Source organism: Centruroides vittatus, unplaced genomic scaffold (assembly GCF_030686945.1).
Source record: "Centruroides vittatus isolate TY-2023 unplaced genomic scaffold, ASM3068694v2 contig_1224, whole genome shotgun sequence".
Taxonomy (NCBI): domain Eukaryota; kingdom Metazoa; phylum Arthropoda; class Arachnida; order Scorpiones; family Buthidae; genus Centruroides; species Centruroides vittatus.
Genome location: NW_027120786.1, coordinates 172669 through 198364, shown reverse-complemented (window position 1 = coordinate 198364; position 25696 = coordinate 172669). Strand labels below are relative to the sequence as shown.

Below are 25696 nucleotides of genomic sequence, written 5' to 3'. Positions count from 1 at the left end.
TATATGTCTTTTACTGTTTTCAAATATTAAAAGAAAAATTTGAAAAGCTATTTTATTAAAATTTTAGCTTTATCTAGCATTTAAAGATAATTCTGATTAATTTCTAGCAAGATCTAGAGTAAAATAAACGAACTATTTATTAAAGTATAAGTTTTTTGTCTATTTTTATGAATAGTATAATTACAAAGGTTGATCAGATTACAATATTCATACATATTGGATTGACCAAAAAGTTGACGCTACTAGTAGTGATTAATAGCAGTTTATATTCAATTGTTTCTGTCAATTTCAATGTAATATTCTGTAATGTATATTACAGATAAGAGTTAAGTTCTGTTGTTATTCCATTCAAATTTTTTGACTTAAAAATGAAGGATCTTAAGTTGTGTTTTCATCATCATATTCTTTTCTACTTCAATAAAAAGAAAAATGTTACAACTGCACAAAAGATCTGTGCTGTTTATGGGGAAGCTGCTATCAAAGGCTGTACATGTTAAATGTGTTTTAAAAGGTTCCACGTGAGGAATTTTTCTTTAGATGATGATGTACCATGATCCTTAGCTGTTGATGATGATAATTGAAAGTTATCCCTTTAAAGAAGGAAACAGGTGAAACTTGCTTAGTTTAGATCTGTAATGTATGGTACTGTACATTGTCCAACAGTTCTTAATCAAATGCAAAATAGAACATATTTTTGTTCTAATTTGCAATACTCAACTGAAGAAGACCTATCAAATTAGATTGAAAATGTTTCTGTTTCAAATTAATAACACTAAAACCTGGCAACTATCAGGCACACTAAAAATGGGCATTATCAGGTAAACTCTGCTGTTTTCCTGATCCATTCACGGGCGAAAACGTTTGCACTTTTTTAAAAAAAACAGCTGGATTATAGGTTTTAGTGGTATTAATTTAAATTATAACCAGTTTTAGCTGGCAGTATTTCATTTTTGTTTCATTAAACTTTTTGTTGGAGTTGATTTCTAAGGTGTGAATTTATATTCTGACATTCTCTCTAGTTTTTATATTTTGTTACATCAAACTACTGCAGAATATTTTGATTTTTTGTGCCATATGTGACACAGTATTGTTATAAAAATGGATCATGATATCATTCAAAAGACTACATTACTCCCTCCTTGTGGCCTTATATAATTTTCTTACAGCACATAGACAACTAAGTATTAAGAGTTAGAGTTAACAAATTACCATTATCTTTATATTTAGTACATGAATACTTATTGGTTAAATTCTAATTTTTGTTCTTTGGTTGTGAATATGGACAATAGAGTAGCACAACTACTGTGTTGCCATGATTCAGGAATTCAATCAGTAATATGCCAATTATGTCCTATACGATGGTACTTTGCCACTTGAGAACATGACTAGACTATATGATAGTAAAAACTGTACTAGTTATGAACATGTTTTACAATTTTGAACAGGTTTGCATGCATATGTAATAAACCATATAATGTTTTTTCTGATCATAGCTGTAATTGCTTTATTGGAGTCTACAAATATATATGAATTATCACAAACTAAAATAAATACTAATTTTTAAAAATATTTTTGACTAACATCCATCTTCAGGGAAACTTTTTTTTTTTTTTTTTTTTTACAAATTTAAACATTTTTAAAAACACAGTCTAGTTCTAGTTTGAATGCTTCTATAATTAAATTTTTAAAATTCAGATAAAACTTGATCATTTGTTGTTTGCATTCTTTACTGAAATGAGTTAATCTCATACTAATTAATTTCCATCCAAAAAATAAGATGTTATGAATATAATTGAATTTGAGTTTGTAAGCTTTAATTCTGATCTTCCTATATATTCCTATATTTTTCTTATATATCATGAGAGTGTATATATGAACTGAATGTGTTTTCAGAGTAAAAAAAAAATAGTGAAAATTAAAGATAATTAAATGGAAAAACAGGAATCTATTGTTAAAGTATGAATCTTGTGATATTTATTCAGAACTCTAACATTAATTCATATTTTTAGAATAGTAATTTAAAAAAATTTCTGTGGTATTACTTTCAGAGTGATGCCATAATTTTGAGAAATAAGATATTTACTAGTCATGCACTAAAGATCAAATATAATTTTATATATTAAATAACACAATATATTTATTTGACTTTTGTAGATGAAAAATGTTTTGATATTTAGATAAACTTAAAACTCTAATTTGATATTACTAGGTTTTTTTCATCTTTTAATCTCTTCATTTTCTTTCATTAATCTCTTTCAAGAAATGCATACATTCTAGTGTAGTCTAATTGAAAATATTGATTTGAAGTACATTAGAGCATCGATTATCTGATCCCCGATCAACCGTCACATCGATTAACCAACGGCAAATTCAAATGTCCGCTAGTGATATGGCACTACAATATTTGGCTATGTCTTGGCTACTTTAATATTATTTTTGTTAAATTTTTGCATGTTTTAGCTGGCAACACTGGCTCGACCATGAAAGGGAGGCCAGTATTTAAACCAGGCTTAATTTTCTATTTTTCTTTATTTTTGTATTTATTTTGTGCAAAATAAAGAAAAAATTTTTAACGATCATCGCATCACTTTCTCTCTCAAGCTTACACAATATTTTTCCAAACATTTACAAAGTATACAAAATGATAAATAATTTAAATGGTATTATTTATGATTTTTCATTTTAATAATTTTGATTGAGTAACAAAACAATTTTTGATTTTTTTCAGTTTATTAATAATTTATAAAGTTCAAGAAATTTATTGAGAGAGAAATTTAATAAATATATACTTTTGTACATGAATAATATAGAATTTGTTAATGAATAATAATAAATGTTTTTTTTTTTCCAAAGCCATGCAGATTTATGGTTGTTGATTAATAACAGAATTTTAATAATACATTTTATTTTTCATTTTAATAAGTAGGCAATTATAAAAAATATATAACTGTTAATTAGAAAAAATAACTAACTAAAACATTGGAGAAGCAAAACACATGTGCATAGGAAGTCAAATGCTGTTTTATTTTGTCAATGTGCCATACTGGAATGACTCGAGGATTGGAATTTGCACAAAGTTGGACAGGGTGGTCGGGAAAAATCATGGAAATTAAAACAAATTTGAGTAGGAACTCTGTATAAACTCTGGATCTAAGGTTGGAATAAATGAAATTTATAAAGAAAAATAAATTAAATATCAACAAATAGTATACAATTAATATTTCAAAATATGATTTGAAATAGGGTCAGTTATACATGGCTCTTGAGCTTCTAATTGCCTTTCTAAGGCAGATGAAATGCAGATCTGATTTGAAATATTAAATAGTATTTAAGCGAGTATAATTTATATTTTTCTTTGAAGTTTACATTGAAATAAATACTGTACTGAAATGAATAATTTCAGAATTCAGATAAGAAACATGATTGTTACAATCAATATTTGCTAATTTTTCCCAGCATAAATTGATTATTATAATTATCTTAATGAAATTATAATGGGAATATTAGTGATAAAGAACTTGAATGATAATTATATTAATAACAATAAATATATAATTGACCCAATTATATTAAAATAGTGAACGTCTAAAGTCAGCATTTTAGAAAAGTTTTGAGTTCATTATTGATCAATGAATAATTTTATTAATTTGTAGTAATTTATTTCATTAAAATTTTTATCTAAGAATAATAATATTTAATTCTATAAAGTTAATGTACAGTACTTAATATTGTTCATAAAAAATTTATATTTAGGATTGAAGTATAAAATGTTTATTGAAGATCAAGTAAAACTTTATCATTTATTTATTTTATTTACAGAAGTTTTGAAAATTTGAAAATATTTGCATGTTTTAGATTTGCTGTAATTTTATAAATTATTTACTAAGTTTTTGATTTAAAATATTATAAATATTTTAATATCTCAACTATGACTTTTAAAACTATCTTCACTTAAGCAGTGCCGTCTTTAGGGGAGGGCCTACGGGGCCCGGGCCCAGGGCCCCAAGGTCATAGGGACCCCTGAATCCGAAAGTAATAAAGTTACAAAGAAAACAAATAGGTTACTTGAAATGAAGAAACCATTAATAATACGATTGAAATTACTCCTCCAACACATAGTGTGAAGTGTTGAGTACAGGGTGAAAAATCTGACTGGCTAAAAAAAGAAGGGAAAAAAACAAAAAAGTCAACAGACTTTCTGGGATATGTTAAAAGGGTGATAGCATGATATCCGTAACCGGTCTCGCCCGTGCTAGCTACACCAGCGACCCCTAGGTCTGTAATCTAGTATTAATTCTGTTTCTTCATGGAGGGGTTCCCCAATAATATTCTGGCCCAGGGCCCCTTACGTTCTAAAGACGGCACTGCACTTAAGCTATTTGTGCTGTAACATATAAAAATATCTCCTCTGATTTGTGAAATAATTTTTATATAACACTCATGTTGATAAGAAAATTCATTAATGTAGTTATTGAAAAATTATCAATTTGAACTTTTAATTTTTTAAAATTTAAATTGTTTCTGAAATTAAAATTTCAATAATATGCTAATAAAATTAGATGATTAATTGATAGATTATGAAATGGACATTGATAGTAAATATTACCAACTTTGTTTTAAATTCTATGCTGATTAGTAAAACATTGTTAAGAAATATTTAGTTAGTAATGGTACAAATAAAAATGTGAAAAAAATTAATTGGAATGTAATGTACAGTATGATCTGTAAAGTTGCTTTGCAGTGGGCCATGCTCATGTAGTCTGACTTTATTACTTGGTTCCTGGAAGCTTCTCCTGTTTCCGTGCTTACTGCAGAGTGACTTTAGAATTCCACTGTGTTTGCTGGGGATGTATTATCTCATAAAATAGATTTTTATTTTATTATGAAAGTAATAAAATGGCATAAAATTTAGCAATATTTAAAACTTATCATCCAGAATAATTTTAATTAATTGAACAAGATATTAAATTTGCATTACCATTTTATATATCAGAGATGTAACCAGAAATTTCTGAGTGTGGGTTTCCTGCATAGCTGATGGCTTGTGTAGATCTAGCATAAATAGATAGCAATCATAAGAAGTAGATAGTGAAAGCCCAAAACCATTAGCAACACATGATTGCACATGGAACTACCGTTTTGGTGTGGTAGCACCTTGCATGTCATATTCAAACCAGTGATACACATTACCATGCTCAATTTAAAAAACTGGCTGAACAAGAACAAATATTAAATTTTATTCTTCTTTATCTTGTGGTTGTTCATGTAGCCTTCTGTTTGAGTCTGATGTGTGTGTTTTCTGTTTTATCAACTGCTTATGCCTTTTTTTTTTTTTTTACAGTTTACTTTTAAACTTGTGTGGGGTGGCAATAGGCTTGGAAGAAAGTGAGGACAGAAGAACTTTAGTGTGAAAAGCATTGCTCCTTGCTGTCCCACATGGCTACATCCTTGATCAAATCAAATTATCACAAACTTTCTTCTTTATGGGATTATATTTTTAGATTAAATAGAAATTACTATTTTATACAGATCTTTTTATTATTATGAATTTAGTCTCTGTAATCCAAAAACCATTGGTAGACCAATCTCACAGCAATATCATTGGCAAATTGATTTTATTTAGAATTACATCATATGCGTTTCGGGTTGGTCTAATTTATTCCAACCCCTCTTCAGTGCTAAAACAAAAAAAAATTTTTTTAGAACACGACGTCAATGTATAACATTAACAAGTTTAAAAAAGGGGGAGAGAACTTACAATATACATTGGTGTAAATTACAACATTACATTATATGGGTGGGAGGTAAACCTTCCTCACATTGACTGGTATCCTAAAATTACAACTTTTTGTATACATCTTATTAATATATGGCTAAATTTAAATAAAACTTGCAAACAACACTTATACTCACAAATTAAAAAATTGTTTTCACCACAGATGTATAATAAACACTCTAAAAACATCAAATGATTAAATAAGATGACAAACAAATGTATAGATATAATGCATTCACGAAGCATAAATTACATTAACAAATTAACAACACTATTAGTTCATGTATACCACGTTGAATTCTATTACAATGGTAATCACATGATGACTGCCTATTACTTATTAATTTATTTTAGCGCCATCTATTAGATTGTACCAGCAGTAATCAATTTCTATACCTTTCGAATTATTAATTAAAATATTATTTTTTTGATTTCTTATTTCTATATGTTCTTTGAATTTTCATTTATACATATCTTTTTCAACATGCAAAATTTTAATATTATTTTGAGTAATGTTACAATTATTATTATTAGTGTGGTTAAACCAGGGGGAATTACTGTACTTGAGTCGGATGGCAGCTTCATGTTCTTTGACTCTTACTTCTAACACACGCCCGGTTTCACCAATATACACATACGGGTTATGACAATTACATTCCAGTTTATATACAACACCAGCTTTTTTTAGAGGATCTAACTTATTATTACTACTTTTATTAATATATCTACAAATATTTTGTGAAAGTTTATTGGTCAAGGATGAGGCCAAACAAATGTTATGATTATTAATACTACTATTACAATGCTCAAAGATATAAAAGGTTTCCATATGTTAAAAATATGTTTTGTCAGCTTTAAACTTAGTACTATACCTTTTCTTTAAATAATATGTTTTCCATTTTGTAAGAATGAATTTCGGATAATCGTTCATTATAAATTTTGTTTCCAATTCTTTGAGTTTAATATTTGTTATAATCATCAGATATTCTTGTATATTTGTTTTTTAATTCAATAAGGTAAGAATTCTTTTTAATGTAATCAGGGATATATGAATGGTAATTAATAGTTTTGTTAACATTACATGATTTTTTGTAAGTTATAAAATCAAATTTTTTAGGGTTGTTAACTATGGTAATACAGTAGAGCATCGATTATCCGACTTAATTGGGGACTGGGGTTGGTCAGATAACCGAAAAGTATGAAAAAATACATTATTAGTATAGTGTATTAGGCCTGGTTTAAATACTAGCCTCTCATTTATGAACAGCCAGTGCTGCCAGCTAAAACATGCAAAAATTTAACAAAAATAATATTAAAGTAGCCAAGACATAACCAAATATTGTAGCGCCACATCACTAGCAGACATTTGAATTTGCCGACTAGAACGTGGTCGGTTAACCGATAAGTCGGTTAATCGGGGGTTGGATAAGCGATGCTCTACTGTATCTAAATAATTAATTTTCTTATTCATTTCCTCTTTAATATCAAACTGTATATCCCTGTCTATATTATTTATTGAATTATATATGGTTTCTTTATTAGTCAAGTTTCTATTAAATACTATCAGATAGTCATCCACATATTTCATTATTAACTTTATGCCCTGAATTTCACTAATTTGTTTATCGATATCAATCATGACCAATTCAGCTAATTTTGGCCCCATCTTTGACCCCATACTGATACCATCACTCTGTCTATAAAACATGCCATCAACTTCAAAAAGTTTCGTAAGCAAATTCTATTAAATTTATCAAATTCTTATGGATACTAAGATCTTTTAAACTGTTTTCTATCAAAATCCAATTTATGCTAGGATTCATATTTTTTATGTGTAAACTCATTAAGCAATCTGAATTCTCCTTTTTTAATTTCCGTAATCTATTAATAACGGTATTCACATTTTTTATACTGTAGACTGAATTATCAATATCTTTTAATTGTTGTTTTATGTATTGTTCTAGATTGTAAAGGATAGAAAATTTAAAATCTACAATGGGTCTAAATTTTTCTTCTATTTTATGAGTTTTTAATTTAATAAGTTTTGGAGTTCTATTATTTTTAGGGTCCAGAATAAAATTTTTATCTATATTGCTTATATTATTATTAGTATAACTCTTAAATTAATTTAGTTATTTGTTTATTTATATTTTCATAAGGGTCATTATTTAATTTAATATAAATGTTGCTATTAATTTGTTCACAAGGTCATCGTTCTCTATTATTACTAATTGTCTAGTTTTATCGGCTTTTACTATTTTAAGATTATAAGATTTTTTAAAAGAAATAATGTACTTTATACTATTTTTATATTTTCTAATTTTATGTTTATTTTTTGGATTAATGCCTTTTTTTTTAATTTTTGAATTATACTACTCAATAAATTACTTTTCTCATCTTTTTTAATTGCTAAATCTTTTATATTTTTATCAATAGTTGCTATCATATCTGTTGTAATATCTGTGACCAGCACATTGTAATCTAAACCGAATGCCAAAAAATGTTTAACATGACTTGGTATTATAGTCCTGGGATTATTTACTATTAGGTCATTAATCCATTTTTTCTTTTCTTTTAGCTTCTGGTAGGAAAACAACTCTTGTAGTTTGATTTCTTTTCTATATCTATACTCGTCTACCAAGCCTTTATATGGGTTTTCTTTATAGTTAAGGTTATGCATTAATCTTTGTATTTGATATTTAAGGTTATTCAATTTTTTATATTTAAATCTAATAACTGATTTAATAATCTTACGTTCAATCTTCCAAATCACATGTTTAGGTATAGTATCGCGTATCACTGTTTTAATTTCATGGTATTCGGAGTACATTCTTCCCTTAGAAAACACTTTAAATAATTCATGTCATGCTCTAACATTTCTGCCTTCTTTGTAACTTTCGCCAATCTGTTGTCCATTTTCAATTTTTTTTCAATTCTTTCATTTAATATAAATGTTTTGCTGTATAGTAGATATTGTTACGAATTTAGTCTCTGTAATCCAAAAACTATTGGTAGATCAATCTCACAGCAATATCATTGGCAAATTGATTTTATTTAGAATTACATCATATGCATTTAATAAAATCAATTTGCCAATGATATTGCTGTGAGATTAGTCTACCAATAGTTTTTGGATTACAGAGACTAAATTTGTAACAATATCTACTATACAGCAAAACATTTATATTAAATTACAGATCTTTTTATCAAAATAGTTTCCAATTAATTTTAAATTAGTTCTAATCACCATATTGAACTACTAATAATTTTATTATCAGTAGAAACTTTTTCTGTTTTGAGATTCTTCTGATAAATTTCTTTTTAGCTTAAAACTATGTAACTGTACAGGAAATTTAGCACTGTATGGTTATTTAGTGTATATCATTATTGATTGATTTTGGTTAATATATTGTTTATATGTTGAACAAGACTTCTAGACATTATCAGTTTTTCTAGGGTTGTAGGAATTGTTAAGATTGTCAGCCTACCAATCTGGGATCTGGAAATGAATCCAGATGGATCAGGAAAACCCCAAGAATTTTGTGGAGAATGGTCTGTCCTGGATATGTTGAGCTCTATCCCTTACCACCTGGCCACCCCCATTGGGGCCTGGTTGAACTTATCATGGGCTTGATTAAATAAAAAATGGCTTTTAGTGTTCATAGAGTGGAAAAAGGGAAAAAACTTGGACTGTAGGCTATTCTTACATAAGCAAAACAATCCAAAAATGAATCTTCTGAATAAGTATGAAAATTAATAAGAATTTAGTTAAGAGAACTAGAACAATGTCTAAAAATTATTCAATGTTTTTCTTTTTACATGACAGGACTAAAAATTATATTTATTACTGATTTGGAGTTATGCTTTGATACATATTTAGATATATTATATTGTTATGGCCATGATGTATATTATAGTAAAATTTGACTACTGCATTCCTCAACTCTAAGATATTTGTCCATTTTTACTTGTCTGAAATTGACATGTATACATATTACAATTAATATGATAATATTTTACATTTGTAGACCAAAACAATAATGAGCAGGCATTATCAGTAAATAAAGCATTTTTGTTCTCTGTCAGGCTATCTGAAACAAGCAAAAAAATGTTAATGAAGATGGCTTGACAATAGGGGATGAAAATGGCAGTTCAGTAAATGAATTTGGTTCTCAAGAAGTTCAGAAAAACTTTTCTCTTTTTACAAACATGGTACCAAGCTTTATAAACTTTCACAATAGATAGGATTTTCACAAAATTACATTACTATGCAATAAAATTAAACCTATTTTTTAACATTAACAAAATTTTATTTACTCTAAAATACAGTAGACTCATTCATTTGAACTTATATATATACTCCAAATTTCCTCTTAATTTGAACTGAATGCTATTCCCCATTTGGTTCCTATTTAAATTAATGTAAAATTCTCTTGGTAATTCAAATCAAGAGTGTGTGTTAGCAGATTAACATTATCATCCCATTTTTGAAATTTAAAGATTGAATTTAAAATTAATATATTAATTTAAAAAATTATACCTTAATTAAATTTATTTTTATTAAAATTTAAAAACATTTCAAATCAGTTGGTACACAGAGTGGCAAATCTGTTGATGATTAGCCACTCTGGTTGTCCTGTGGTGCTGTGGTATGGTTGTCCTGTGGTGCTTGCTCATTACTTCTTGTGATTTTTTTTTTCACTTCCTTGAATGCACCACTGTACCTTTTGTTTTGTATTTCTCATTGATTAAACATTATCTTGCTTGCTATGTGATGTTAATGTGTTGTTAAAAATTTTTTTTTTCTATAGCATCTACAGACTATCTTCTTTCAATTTGAACTGTTTAGGCTATTCCTTTGAGGCCTTTGAATTAACAAGAGTCTATTGTATATTATTATGACATTATTATGCTGTAAAATCAAAACTGTTCACGTTTTTCCAGCAAATGGGTTTAATGAACAAACATTTTAGGTTTATAAAGGGAAATTTCTAGTATGAAACTTGGCAGGTTTATAAATAAACCTAAATTGTTTGTTTGTTAAACTCATTTGCTGCAAAAGGGTGAATGGTTTTGATTTACAAGTTATCAGTTCCAGTTTTAATTTTGCAATTTGACATGAAGAAATAAATTATAGAATAGATTTGAAGTTCTTTGTTTTAAACTTGTAAATATTTTGTATATATGAATTGTTTGGGACCATTTAATTTATGTAGTAAAATTATTGATTATATTTTTTTAATTATAAAATTAAATTAGTTTTTTCTTAGTTGCACATTTCTTGCTTGACATTTTTTAAATGATTTAGCCATATTTTTGGAATCAGAAATGAAGGTGAAGCTAAATTATTTTTAAAATTTTAAATATGAAACGTTAGGATTCTTATAAAATTATCAAGATCAAAGTAAATCTTTGTGTTGTCCTCACTTTTAATTGCCATTCTAAACTAAGGTTACCAGACTTTAACATTGGTGAAGCGGGATAAAATTACGGGGGGTTGTCTTGTTGAAAAATATTGTTCTAGAGAAACGAAATTTGATCATCAAAGAATGCAAAAATTGTATTGTGTTATATTTTTTTAGAATTTTAACATATGTAAAATTTACATATATAATAAATATACATACTATTATAAATCTTTAAAAACTCTTTATTCTTTCACATATTTCTCATTTGAGTGAATTTTTTTAGTAGATTGCTGTTATTGTTTAAAATGTCGTGAAATTTTTTGCAAGAATTTGTTAAATTATATTTCACACATAATATGGCTTTCAAAGTCTCAACACTTAATTGTGATTTATCAGATGTCCACACTTTATTTACCGTAGAAAAAAACATATTCAGTTGCGGCATTAGTTCTTGGTAAGGACAGCACATATTCTGCAATTTTTATATTCTGCACCATATTCTCTGTTACATAACATGCAACGAACAAATTGTCTCTTGTTTGGACAGCCTGTGAACACATGCTGCTCCATTGCTGCAGCTGCACACCCCAAACCATTTTCTGTTGGTCTTTGCCATAAACACAAAGAGTTTTATTAGCACAGCATTCTTTATTTCTTATGCTCATGCATACCTTGGTAATGATACATATGATACAAAATGATCTTTATGAATCTTAAACATAAAACATAAGTTTATGACAAATAATTGACAAAAAGTTAATCTTTCCAAAACTTTAGACTTTTTTAAAATGCCGCGAGACGTGGGACAAATTGTTAAAAATAGGGACTGACCTATCAAAAGCAGGTTATCTGGTCACCTTATTCTAAACTACCACTATTTAAATTGTATTCAGAGTATCGTCATTATAACATGTAGAAATAAATTAAAATAATAAATAAATACTGTTGCTAAAAGAACGAAGTATAAAAATTTAAATATTGATTTAATCTATTATATCAATTGTCAATAAAAACTATATTACAATGCTATTACTTTTGTGTATGGCTCTGAAATAAAAATTAGTTTTATTTAGTGGTATACCACTAAATAATCAGTAATAAACTAAATCAGTAGTACAGGTGTGACAAATGTTTGAGTTGTCAGAAATATTAATTTTTTTTCATCATTAATTTTATGATCAATAATGAGAACTTTTAGTTTTGAATCTATTATTTTTAGTTATGTCATCTTTAAACTCCAAGTAATTTTCTTATAATTACTTTGGTAACTTTTATTGGTAATTGTTTCTTCAATTTTATTATTAATAAAATTGTCAGAATAACATTACTGATAATAAAATTGCAGTATTTTGTGGTCAACCATTATTTATAAATCTGTTTGAGATATAATTGAAAGTTATAAACAAGATCAGTTATCAAAAATTAAGATACTATTTAACATAGATTATATTTTATATATAATAAAACTTTGCTAATTCAGATTTCACTAATTTGGATTTTGTATTTTTATTATTTTTTTAATAATACATTTTTTGATTCTAATCTTGGGTTTAACAACTATTAGCTCACTCTTAAGAGCACCTTTCTTTAGAGGCTACTCAGCCATCCAATATTAAAAAAAGTTCTTTAAAAACAAGGTTAATCCAATTAAAATTATAAAAATACATTCTTAAATTGTGAAATTCTTACATTCCTTTTCTTAATGCCATTGGTGTAAAAGGATTCGCCAAGGAGTCAGGAGTTTGATGGATTAAGGCCGAACTCCCGAATGGACGATGGATGTAAGAAAGGACGTCTAAATCCCATTCCCAATTTTTAATAATAAGAATTTTAAGTTTTGAATGTATTATTTTTGGAGTTATGTCATCTTTAAACTCCAAGTAATTTTCTTATAATTACTTTGGTAACTTTTATTGGTAATTGTTTCTTCAATTTTATTATTAATAAAATTGTCAGAATAACATTACTGATAATAAAATTGCAGTATTTTGTGGTCAACCATTATTTATAAATCTGTTTGAGATATAATTGAAAGTTATAAACAAGATCAGTTATCAAAAATTAAGATACTATTTAACATAGATTATATTTTATATATAATAAAACTTTGCTAATTCAGATTTCACTAATTTGGATTTTGTATTTTTATTATTTTTTTAATAATACATTTTTTGATTCTAATCTTGGGTTTAACAACTATTAGCTCACTCTTAAACAATTGTGCAAGTCAGAACAACTAGAAAGGAATCTTAAAAAAAAAAAAGAAAAGAAAAAGAATTAACTACTTTATTAAGCCTAAATTAGTAAATGTTGGCAATGACAAAAATGTTGCTACTTCTATTAATGCATTGTGAAAGTTTATCAAACTATTGTACTTGTTCATTTAAAATGCGCAATAAAATTTGACTTTAAATAGAGTGTACTTTTCAGATCATACAGTATGTATTTGAGTAAAAACTTTGCTAATTAGGACTTTCACTAATTCAGACAAGGCTTTCTCCCAATTATTCTGAATTATTGAGTTTTGTTGTGTGTAAATTAATGTAAAGTAGAATTTATATATATCAAATCTTTTAAAATAATTTTTATCAGACAATTTACCAAATGATTCCTATATATGCTAATATGGGTGAGAACATATTTTAATGTCAGTTTTGATCATATCACTGAATTATTAAACAGCTACCAGAGCAAAAAATAAAGAATGTAACTTTGAAGTAGGAATATACTACAAATCTACATAAATGTAGATAAAATTATAGTTTGTAATGTTATCACAACATAAAAATAAATAATTTAAACACAATTTAAATTTATTTACAAATATTTTGGATAAATTAAAATTACTGAAAGTATGTGTTAAGATGATAAAATCAAATTTATATGAAACAAATCAGTTGAAAATGTTATCAGTAAATAAGTCTATGTAGATAAATCAATTATCATTTATATTTTCATAGTTTATTCATTGTTTTTTTGTGTATTAGTATTGTGCTAAAAATTAGATGATAATATTTTTTTAAGAATTGAAAAACAAATTTTAAAAATTTTATTTTAAAATTTTTTACCAATTTAAAAGATTTTTTTTACCAATACGTAATATTTAGCTTTCAAAAAAAATGAAATTTTCTAATATATAGCTATCAGGAAATTAAACATATAAATATCAAATTTTTAAAAATATTTAAAACTATCAAAAAAATGAAAACTAGGCCCTATTTGATAACTTACGAATGCAGTTCGTAATCCCATATCTTTCATTTATTTCTAGTTATGAATTATGAAGGTAAGCAGTTTTTTCAAATATGTTAAAATAAAAAGGACTATTAATTGAAATACATAATGATTTCCAAAGTGTGTTTGTGTGTGTATATAAAACACTTAAAATTGTCACAACACGTTTTTCCATCACAATAAAAAAAAAATGGTGGCACCAGGAATTAATAAATTATCACAAAATTTTTCTTATGAATAATATATAGTGGAAAGAAATGGCTAAAAGCCTTTGGGATAAGAAAGTGAAGCAAGTGGGGAGTTGGGCTACTATAGCAGTTATCAAAAATATAGAAATAGAAGCACTGGGAATCAGTGAATCATCACACAATTTTGAACAAATGGGCAAAGCCCGTTGGGTGAAAGAGCAAAGCAAGCAGAAGCAAAGCAAGAGTAAAACCTTACAGTATGTATGTAATACATCGTTATTTCATATATTTGTTATTTTTTAAATGTCTCACCTCTTGCTTCAGTCAATTTTCAGTGATGCTCTTGTTGCTCAGTATAAATCTTGAGAATGTCTGTTTATGGTATTGTCTGCTTTAGTTTTTCATTTTAATTCAGGTAAAAAAAAAATGGATTGAAAATTCAAGGGGTTATAGTGAATGATTTACTGAAAGGTAAAAAATGTATAACCAAAATTTTAATTTGATAACAGACACCTGAAAATTACTTGGCAGTTTGTCTTTTACACTGAAAAGTAATGGGGAGTGTGTGACATGTCAAAATAATGTGATACATTAGTGATAAGATTAGGAATGGTAGGTGCTGCAGCATCCACACGGCAAAATTTATCAAACAGGTACAGCTTAAATCTGACAAAATCTTCAGATAAACCAAAAAGTCATATCTAGACATTGAAGATGTGTATGTCCAGCTTTCACATAATCCTAAATGAAGACTTGGGACTAAAGATTTATCAAATGGACTACAGGCATTGTCTCACCAAAGCTCTAAAAAATAGCTGAAAATCAGAAATGCAAGCAGTTCCTTAAGAAGTATGCAAAGTCAAAACTTTCAAAAAATGGTTATTTTTAACCAGAAATACCTTGTTATTACATAATACAGCAATTGAAAAAATAACAATTTCAGCTAAAAGGTTCTTCTGGAAAATAAAAAGATTTCATATCTAGCTCACAATCAGAAAGTTCATGTTTAGTAGGCTGTCTTATCATAGGATGGGACATAAGAATGGACAAAAAACAAGATTGCTAAAATTTACCAGGAAGAAATTTTAGTTAATTACCTAAAGATGATTGATTGCTGGGGATTTAATCAGTCATGGGAATTCCAGCTAGATTTAGCTCCTACTAACAAAGCCAAGAATACCTAGACATGGCTCAAAGTAAATGAAGTTCCATTGTTTCTCTACAGGAAATGTCTTTCAAGTTCAGACTTCAATCCACTTGACTTGGAACTATGCGAGAAAGTGATGTGTGTGTGCTTTAATTGTACAATAAATTTAAATCTGATCATAGCCCTGAAGAAATCTGTATTAAATTTCCCATTAACTACATTCATTTCATGATACAGGTATTCCCAGAAACTTTGTGCTTTTATCAAGGTGAAAGATGGATCATTTACAGAATAAATGAGAATAACAAAACTAGATTAAGGAACTTCAATTTTTAAGGAGTCAATTTTACAGTTTTTACTTGACTGTTTTTGTAAAACAAAATTTAAAAAGTGTAATAAAATAAATGAAATAATAGAGTAAATATCTTAGAATATACAAAATATACTTCAATAATAAGTCATCATCATAAACCAATGTTGGTTTTTGTTTATTTTAATAGTAAACAAAAACAAACATTTACATTGAGATAAATTCTTTACTTAGAAAAGCAATTCTTAACACAGATTAATAGTTTAATTGTGAAGGCACTATTAAGAATACTTATGTCAGTTCCAAAAAGATGAAACATATTCTAATAAATTATATATAGTTTGCTATAAAATTAATTTAATTAATATCAATATTTAAAACTGCTCTGTAACAGATGTTTTCATTTTCTTTTGGTAAACATAACTTACTTACAGTTATATTTTTATGCAGAATAGTTATTAAATTTTTGTAATTAAAAATTTATGTTGAATAAATTTATAACTATAAAAATAAAAATTGTTATTTTATGTGCAATACACAAATTACTTAAATCAACAACTTAGATCAAAAGTTTGATAAGTCATTTTTAAGCTAAAAAGAAATGAATCAGAATACATATACTATGCAGTTTTATTTTTACAATTACTAAAAATGCATATAAACATTACTTGAAAATAAAAACTTAAGTTGTTTTTTATTCATAGCATTTGTTGTTTCTACTTCTCAAATAGTTATTTTAAAAAATTTCGTACAAATGAAAAAATTTTGACTGTTGTCTAAATTGGTTACTAAATAAGTTTTTACTTGGTGCAATTTTTTTATATCTCAGATGTTTTTGTTGAATTTAGAATATTCTGGAAAATAGAAATAGAAATTAAAGTAGCTCTCTGGCTATTTGTTTGGTATTTAAATGGATCATTGGGTTGGTTATATATTTACTTAAACAATTTTTTTTATATTATCTTATCATTTTACAAATTATATATTAAAACATATCAAGATATGTGCTGATCACTAATTTTCCTCCCTGCTTTCTTTTAAGGATATATTTGTAAGGATATACTTTAATATTTTTTCAAATTGTATTGATGTAATACCTAATATCTTTTCCAATAACTTTATCAAGTATTGATGAATTACAGAAATAAATTCAGAATAAGCTATTCTAAATTTAGAAATGCTATTTAGATAATTCAGATAAGATCCATAATTTTTGTCATTGCCAATAATAATTAACCATGATCAGTTCATTTTTAAGATTACGTTGTAAAGGGATCTTAATCTGGATTCCATTTCTGAATTTCAGTTTTTATTCAAAATAAATTTGTAAACAGGAGTGAGTTTTATTTTCTTGGAAATTGCCTAATTGAGGATTTATGACATGATATATATATTTTAAACATGTTGCATAATGTTAAAGTCAGTTCTTTCAAATGCTTTATTTATAGATAAGTCTAAGATAATGACCTAATAATTTAATAATGTTAATTATATGTAGTAGACTGCACTTAGGAATAAATGTGTTTTTTTTTTTTTTTAAAGTAAATAGCATGTTATCCATTAGACTTAACAAAGCTTGCATGTTTTACTTTGATAACAGCATAATGCATAAAATCATCAGAACACTTAGTCAATAAAAACAAAGTAAAAATAAATGTATGCGGTGGTGGATCAAGCAGTTGGATAGCCCCAAGGGCAACCTTGTTTTCAGCCCTCTTGAGAACAACAGGGCCTCAAAACTAGTAAAATTTTATTATGTAACTATCAGATTAATTTATTACTTAATAAAAAAAAAAGTATTGATCAATCAATCATTTTCTTAAAAATAAAAATTTATTTTTATCTTTTGTAGTCAGATATGATCATAACTCATTACTGTTTATTGTGACATTTAAAATATAATACAGTAAGAGCCAACTTAATGCTGCCTCGCGTAATGCTGATTCCGTTATAACGCGGTCTATTCAAAACCTAAAAAAGACTCAAAATTTACACCGATTCAAATTATCACGGCATTTCATTGATTCGTATATAATACAATTATTTATGAACACAAATCAATAAGCAAAAGGTGGCAAAAAGGTATACTTTCTTTAAATCTATATTTGTTTGGAAAAAATATAACATCATGGATGCCATAGGCAATATCGACTTTGCTTGGAAAGAATTAACTGATAAATGCATGAATGAAGTGTGGAAGAAATTATGGCCGGAGGTATCCAAGAATTCTCAACGAGAAGAGCCTATCACTGTATCATTAGGTTGACCAAACTCATCCTAATTGATTCAGCCGGACTAGGCGATGTAGACGAGCAGGATATTGAGGAGTTAGTGCAGGTTTCTGGTGAGAGCCTTACCAACGACGACCTCCAAGAACTGCAGAACAAGGAATTCATGTAGAACTGGAAAATAGAGATTCTGAAAACAAAAAACCCAAAAAATTTCTCTACAGATTTCCTTAGTAAAAGTGTGATAATGATAACGGAAATCGTTGATCAAATTGTATCAAACAATCCAGATTTTGAAGCAAAACGAAACGTTTTGGATGCGATCTCCCGCTACTGACATTTGCTTAAGGAAAGGGAAAAAAGTGACAAATAAAACTTCACGACTTTATTGCAAAAAACAAAAATTTCAGAAGAGTCAGGACCTTTGTCACAAACAATGAACTTTATATTTCTGTGTGCATATGTTTATGTATTATTTAACATGTATTATTATACAAATTAATGTAAAAATAACTTAAAATTAAAGTAAAATCTGTTTATTTTTGGTTGCAGGTTCCTTTTTCCCTATTTACTCTGTTAAAATGACCCTCATTTAACACTGTTTTGTTTAGTGCTTTGTCGTCTAGGAACGCATCCACTGCATTAAGCAGTGTCTTACTGTATTAATTCTTCATCAGATGGTTGAAGAATCCAACTCTAGGCATGCATATATAATCTTTTGTGAGATCTGGAAATCCCCTTGAACGTAAAGTTTTAATAAATTATATCCGAATTAATAATTACCCCTTTCTTATATCCGGATATAATCCGAATATAATTCGAATTATAATAAATTGTTCCCTATATTGAATCGAAAATTTTCCTATTATAAACATCCTGCCTAAAAACGGTCCTGGACAAGAAAATATGCGTCCCCGGCTGTATAACTGTCAACTATCCATTGTTCTTACGCTGAGTACAGATCATCTTGCAACTTAAGTTTATAGTTAGCGCCCGAATTCGCCGTATTGTTTCCAATCCCGGGAACACCTATGGCCTAAGCACATGCACGTGACCAACTTTCCCAGCAAAAAGCTATATAAGATGCTTCCTCCCCCCCTCTGGGGAGTCAACCATTGATTTAATCGAGTTGCGATCTCATCTGTTTTTGTCCTTTGTGCCTAAGGGAATATTTTACGTTGTGCCTCAAGAGTTACCGATCCTTCCCTTTAAAGGAATTATTCATCCTTGTGACTGACAGATATTGGAAATACTGATTGTCTAAGAGGTATGGAACCCATTTATGTGAACTCTCTCTCTCTCCCTTCGTGTGGTAGGGATATATAGCTTATTTTATATGTCACCCCCTTTTATGTCAGATTTTTGTAACGTATATTTTGTTTTCCATTAAATCGTTGTTATCCTGTTAAATGTTGTCTTGTTTGCTCGAATATTCGCTTATCGCCTTACCACGACTCCACCTTCCCTCCTACACTCGACCGGATGAAACGTAGTCCCATCCCTACGGGATTCCTATTGTCAAATAAGCCTTCCCTGACACGTGGGCAAGTCCCTCCGACTTGTTAGCCGAAATTAGACAGAGGGCTGACCTCGTTGTCCCTCCTTGGTACCCACACTTTTAACATTTTTCTTTTAATGTTCTACAATTTATTTAATATGTTCAACACCTTAAAAAGGAACAAAAGCCAACAGAAGAGGGGTATAGACTCGAAACACGTATCAGCAATAAAAAAGAAATAAAGAATGTAAAGAACGCCTTGTGTCATATGTAAATTATACTTCATTGAGTCAAAAAATACATATATATTAATTATTTGCAAGAGTTACATCTATACAATCTTCTAATTTTTTTTCATTTGTGAGGAAGTGTGTGGCATCACTAAGATGACAGCATTTTTTTTTCTCAAAAGATATTTGTACAGTAAAAAAGTTTACAATCCTCTGATTGAAAAGTTAGGAACCAAGTTTTGCAAGTTTCATGTAAAAGTAGACTTTATTAGAAGAGTCGTCGTATGTGAGATGCTGTGTGACACCTGGAGAGTTAAGTAATAAAAACTTTTACTGTGACATTTGTCATTTGATAAATGGCTAATTGTCCAGATGAAGATGATGGGTGTATAAAATAAAATGTTACTCACAAAAAAGGCTTATAGTACTTCTTCATCCATCAATTCTAGGGATGAGCTAACTCTTTCCTTGGCTTGGCAGGCCCTGATGCATACAAAGCTTTAACATTATCTTTTACATAAAAGATGGTTTGTGGAGGAGCTGGGGAAGCATTTACGATTTGTTTCCCGGGATGCCTTGTGGCATCGATATTTTTAAAATAACATTCGACCTTATGTTAGGGATTTGACGATTTCCTTCCCATCATGCCTTGTGACATTGGTATTTCAAAAATAACATTTGGCCACACGTAAAATTTCCACGTTCAATGCTGTTCGGCATAATGCTGTTCGGTGATTTGGTTCCTTTTTTCATCTTCAAAAATCATTCCAGTCAATTTTTTACCTGAAGAAGAACCCAGGAGGGGTTTTGAAAACGTTTGTAGTGACTGATATTGTATGTTATGCACCAGTTACAGGTTTTTCGTGAGTAACATTTGATGGTATATGTGCTTGAGGTTTGCAGAATGTGTCTTTTTGAAGCTGCTAACTTTTAGAGACCCAAGCATATGCTTCTTGCACTTGTGCAATGGTTGAAAATTTTAAATGCTAATTCTTCATATTTATAGTTACACTATATAATTATTTTAGTTTGTCTTATATGAATTTAAATTGGGTAGAAATGCAAAATTAAAAAATCAATATTAAATAGGACTGAAGACTTTTCTGTAATGATTAATAAAAATGTTTCAAATGAATAAACTATGATTTTAAAGAAAATTAAGTTATTTAATTTAATAATTAAATAATTTATTGTATAATTATTTTACTCAAGCAAAAGTATTGCTAAACATTTCAAGAATCATACTTATTTATTTTAATTAAATATTTTCAAGATATTTTACATATAAGATCAAATAGATCAAATTTTGTTTGAATAATAATGGTATTGGTAGATACAATAAAGATAATTATTTTACATTGTCATTGACTAACAGTATTAGAAGAAAATTGTTATGAATTTATAATTGATATTTAACTTTTAGAACAATTAACTTTAAAACAATTTAGAATTTAAAATTTTTAAATATAAATGTAATTAGAACTGTTTATACAACAGTTATAATAAACATTGTAGCTTTGACTTATCAAAAAATTTCATGTGATAAATTCATGAAATTTGACATATCGTCAATGATACAAATATATAAAAGTGAAGAAAAATTTTTAAAAATATAAATAAGTACTTATTAGACGGGCTGTTCTGCATTTACTTATTCGCATTTTTCACCGGATGCTCGCCCTCTGGTGTTTAAAAGCAAAACTATTCTATTTGGGTCATTTGATTCATTCTTGTGTATTATCAGCAGTAAAGATGAATAGCAATAGAAAAAGCAAAGCTTTCTGTTGCGTTCCAAATTGCAATTTCAAAGCCTGAGCCTGATAAGTTTTCGTCTATTCCCACACGAAAAACAGATGAATATTCGGAAATCGGTCGATTATATTTATGAGCTTCTCTGAATTCTGAAAGAGTGGATTAGACTGTTAAGAATGGGCGGTTTTCCCTATTGTCCAGCTTTACATAAACAAGTTATGCTGTCAATTTTAAAATATATTTTTTTTAAAGTTTAAAATGCCAGTAATTTTGTGTGGGACAAGGCTCAACATATCCAGACAGACAACCTGTCTGGATTTGATCCTGGGTCCTCCAGAGCAGCAGGCTGCCACTTGACTGCTCAGCCATCACAGTGTTTATTGCTTGTTGCATGTAATTGGATGAAAAAAGTTACAGCTTTCAAATTATTTATTGTCTTGAGCTACAAGTAAAATATTTTTGAATAAATGGTAATTAACCTCTATCTACAAGTCAAACTCTTTCGGATTAAGATTTATATTTAATTAAAAAAATTTGATTTGTGTTGTAAATGAATTGTCCAAGATAGTTTTTTAGTTTATATGCTGAATATAACTTAAATATTTCTATTGATTGTATCATTTTATACCTGAGGAAGTTCTGAAAACATTCAAGAATAAGTTTTTATTAACATCTATGTAAATGCTGGGCATTATGCATTATTTTGAAATTATTTTAAGATTTATCTTTAGACATTAAATTTTAGGAAAAAAAATATTTTTCCTGTTTTTAATTTGATATTGTTTTACTTTCCTGTTATATAATTAGTTGATAGCTTTTGATTACTTTTAGATTTGTTTTGGTATTGTTTGTGAAATTACTAATATTTTTTTATCTCATAAGTTTTCTTTTCTTTTTTTAGAAAAATGAATAATCCAATCTCTCAGAGGAGGAGATACTCAAAAGGTAAAATATATAAAATAATTTCTTTCTAAAAGAAAAAATTTTATGTATATAATCAGCAATCAATCTTTATTAGCAATAGGAAGAATCTTGTTGCATAGAGACAGTTACATAATTTAAGTAACATTCAATACTTCAATTATATATATAATTGAATTTTGATTTTTACTAAACAATTAGTAAATGCCAGTTGAATTTACATGTACAATAGAACTCAGTTAAGTTTCTGCATTAGTTTTCCCATGTAAGAAGTTTAATTTTAAAGGTTTCAGTTTTTCTCCCATAAGAGAAATGTATTTTTTCTGTATGAAGTGTTCCTGTTTAAGAAAATTTCCTGTTTAAGTAGACTGAAATCTTTGCCCACAATTGAAAAATGTATAAAATTAGACAGGATATATTTTTCAACTATAGCCTATCAAATTTTATACATTTAATTGCATATGCCAGTGATTCCCAACCAGGAATATAAACTTATTGGTTTAGGGGTATGCATGGGTCGCTCTGGAAAATTTATAAATATTGCTACCATTTCTCCAGTTTTTAATTTTTTTCACTACTTTAAATTATTTATCTCTACCAGTTTTACTTACTAATTAATGCAGGTGCTGATAGCCTTATCAGGTTGTCATTGAAAGCAAAAGTAAAGTAAAGTAAAAGTAACATATTAAACTGTCGCTTACAAAGAGACGGTCAACATTCGGGTCTCCAATTCGAACGAAACTTAGTGAGCACGTAGCCTTAAGCACAAACAGCTTCTTGTCCAAATAATAGGACCCCCTTTTCAAGAGTTTTCAAAAAATGGGCCTCTGGAAATTGAGTGTTTAGCTTATGTCTTTGAAAGTTTCACATTCAAGAGTGACAATAGCAGAGCAAATAAGACACTAGGCACTAGGGCTAGATGATGTAAGTTCAATTCTTCGAAATTTTAATTTAGTTTTATTTTACGCGTAACATTTTTATTTTACCAAGTTGTTATTACTTATTAGTATTGTTATTACTATTATTATTTCTCACATTTAAAGCTTATAAAATGAGAGATCATAAATATTGTGACATCTTTTCTGTTTACAGAAAATGAGTCTTGGTAGATTTAGCTAGTTGACTGGCATGACTATTGCTAATAGGAAAACTATGATGTACAGGTGTAAGACACTAGTAATTTGAGGTGGAGAGCATATATTTTAAATTAAATAAATTAAAAATTGCAGCCCAGCATTGTGACAATGTCATAATAAATAATTGCTCATTGTTGTAATGCTGTATGTAGTGGTTGTATAGCAATGTAAATGCTGGTTTATTTAAGTATTCTATTTCATTTTATTAGCTGCTTTTATGTGTATTTTAATCATAACATCTTGTTGAATTAAAGAACTTGGAAAGATGTGTGATAAGTCTGATAAACAATAAGACCAGCAGGTTCATATGGTTATTTACTACTAAGGTATTCAAGAAATTAATAGGCTAAAAGCATATATCAAACCCAAATGGATGGCTTAAAAAATTTTGAAAGTGACATAACATCAGAGTCAAAGCTATTTATGAGGAATTGATTGTAATACAGTAGCACAGTGGGATGATAAACTTTCTTATATTAATATTATCACCAGTATTCTCCATAAAATATTTTGAATACAGGCAAAACAGGACTGTTCCATTAAGCTCTTCCAGATAAAGTTTGTGCTTCAGGGATGAATTATGTTCAGTAGCAAAAGAACCATTAATAATTTTGTTATATACAAAATTATAAGTGATGAATGCTAAAAAAGTTGGTAATTGGAAAGGCTGCCAAACCAAGATGTTTCAAGAATGTAGCCATATGAAACTTGAAATTGATGGAAATCAAACAAAAAGACCTGGATAATGAAATAAATTATGACAGACTGGCTGGAACAATAGAATAGGAAATACAGTGTATTGGTCAAATTTGGGTCAGACAAAATTCAAATTTTTACTGGTGATAGGAGACAAATGTCTCCTCTTGTAATGTCAAAGTTATTTAAAAAAATAAATAGACAAAACAGTATAAAGTCAAGTATTCAAGGGGGAAAAATATTTTTTGGCACAGCAATTTCTGCTGTGCCAAAAAATATTTTTGTTTCTGACAATGCTGCATTACATTCAGATATCCAACTTAAAAATATTGAGATATTTCTATATTTCTACTGAATTTTTTCTTCATTGTTTCAATCTTTCTATCAAGGTATAATTCAAAGTCCAGTACAGACAAATGTTATGAACAAAGCATGTAATTGTAAATCTAGATTATGGAGCATTGCCCAAAACATTGACAAAGCAATGCAATGTCATCCAAGCCATTTCATAGATTTAAAGTGCTTGAAGACAGGTTTTACCATCAACAATTCAGAGTTGTTTCTTCAAAACAAGATTTCCTTCCAGTAATGAGAACACTTACAATTTTGTAGCAGTTATTGCAAATGTTATGGAGATGATAAATGCAACAAGATTTACCATTACTGTAAACTGTTACCTCAGTGTATATTCTGACATATCTCCTGAGTGCACAAGCCAAGGTATAAACAACAATCCTTCAATTACTTTTATATTCAAAAAAGGAAGAATAAAGATATCGATGCTGATTGTTTCATATCCAAAATTACACTACAGAGCTACCAATAGCATCAAACTGAAACAGTTTTACATTAGTGGAAAAGATGTAGATGGTATAAAGCTAGCACAAAACTTATGCATAGTGAGAGGCAGATTGCTGCAATCAACTATAAAAATCAAACATAACTGAATTAAAACAAAATGAGTACTAACTCTCTTACAGTAATTCATCACTTATTGTAATGTGTCATGTTACTAGTTTTTACTTGGTATGTTTATAATGTTTGTAAATAAAAATAGTGCAGGCTACATTTAAAGGTAATTTTCACAAAACCCTTCTTGGGCAGATACTCTATAACAAGGTTGTTTTTTGTCCTTTAAGTGCCCATTATAGAGAGGTTTCACTGTATAATCT

The 25696-nt window shown here is 28.1% G+C and overlaps 1 protein-coding gene across 3 annotated transcripts in view; it reads left to right on the top strand.

Annotated features, from left to right (window-relative positions):
- Positions 1-25696, top strand: part of Sec16 (Secretory 16) — a 149373-nt gene that overhangs the window by 4724 nt on the left and 118953 nt on the right. For all 3 annotated transcript variants that reach the window (XM_067285302.1, XM_067285298.1, XM_067285310.1), the window contains exon 2: positions 22673-22716. In XM_067285302.1, the coding sequence (XP_067141403.1) occupies positions 22677-22716 (40 nt within the window). In that variant the 5' untranslated portion in view covers positions 22673-22676. The remainder of the gene's footprint in view (positions 1-22672; positions 22717-25696) is intronic.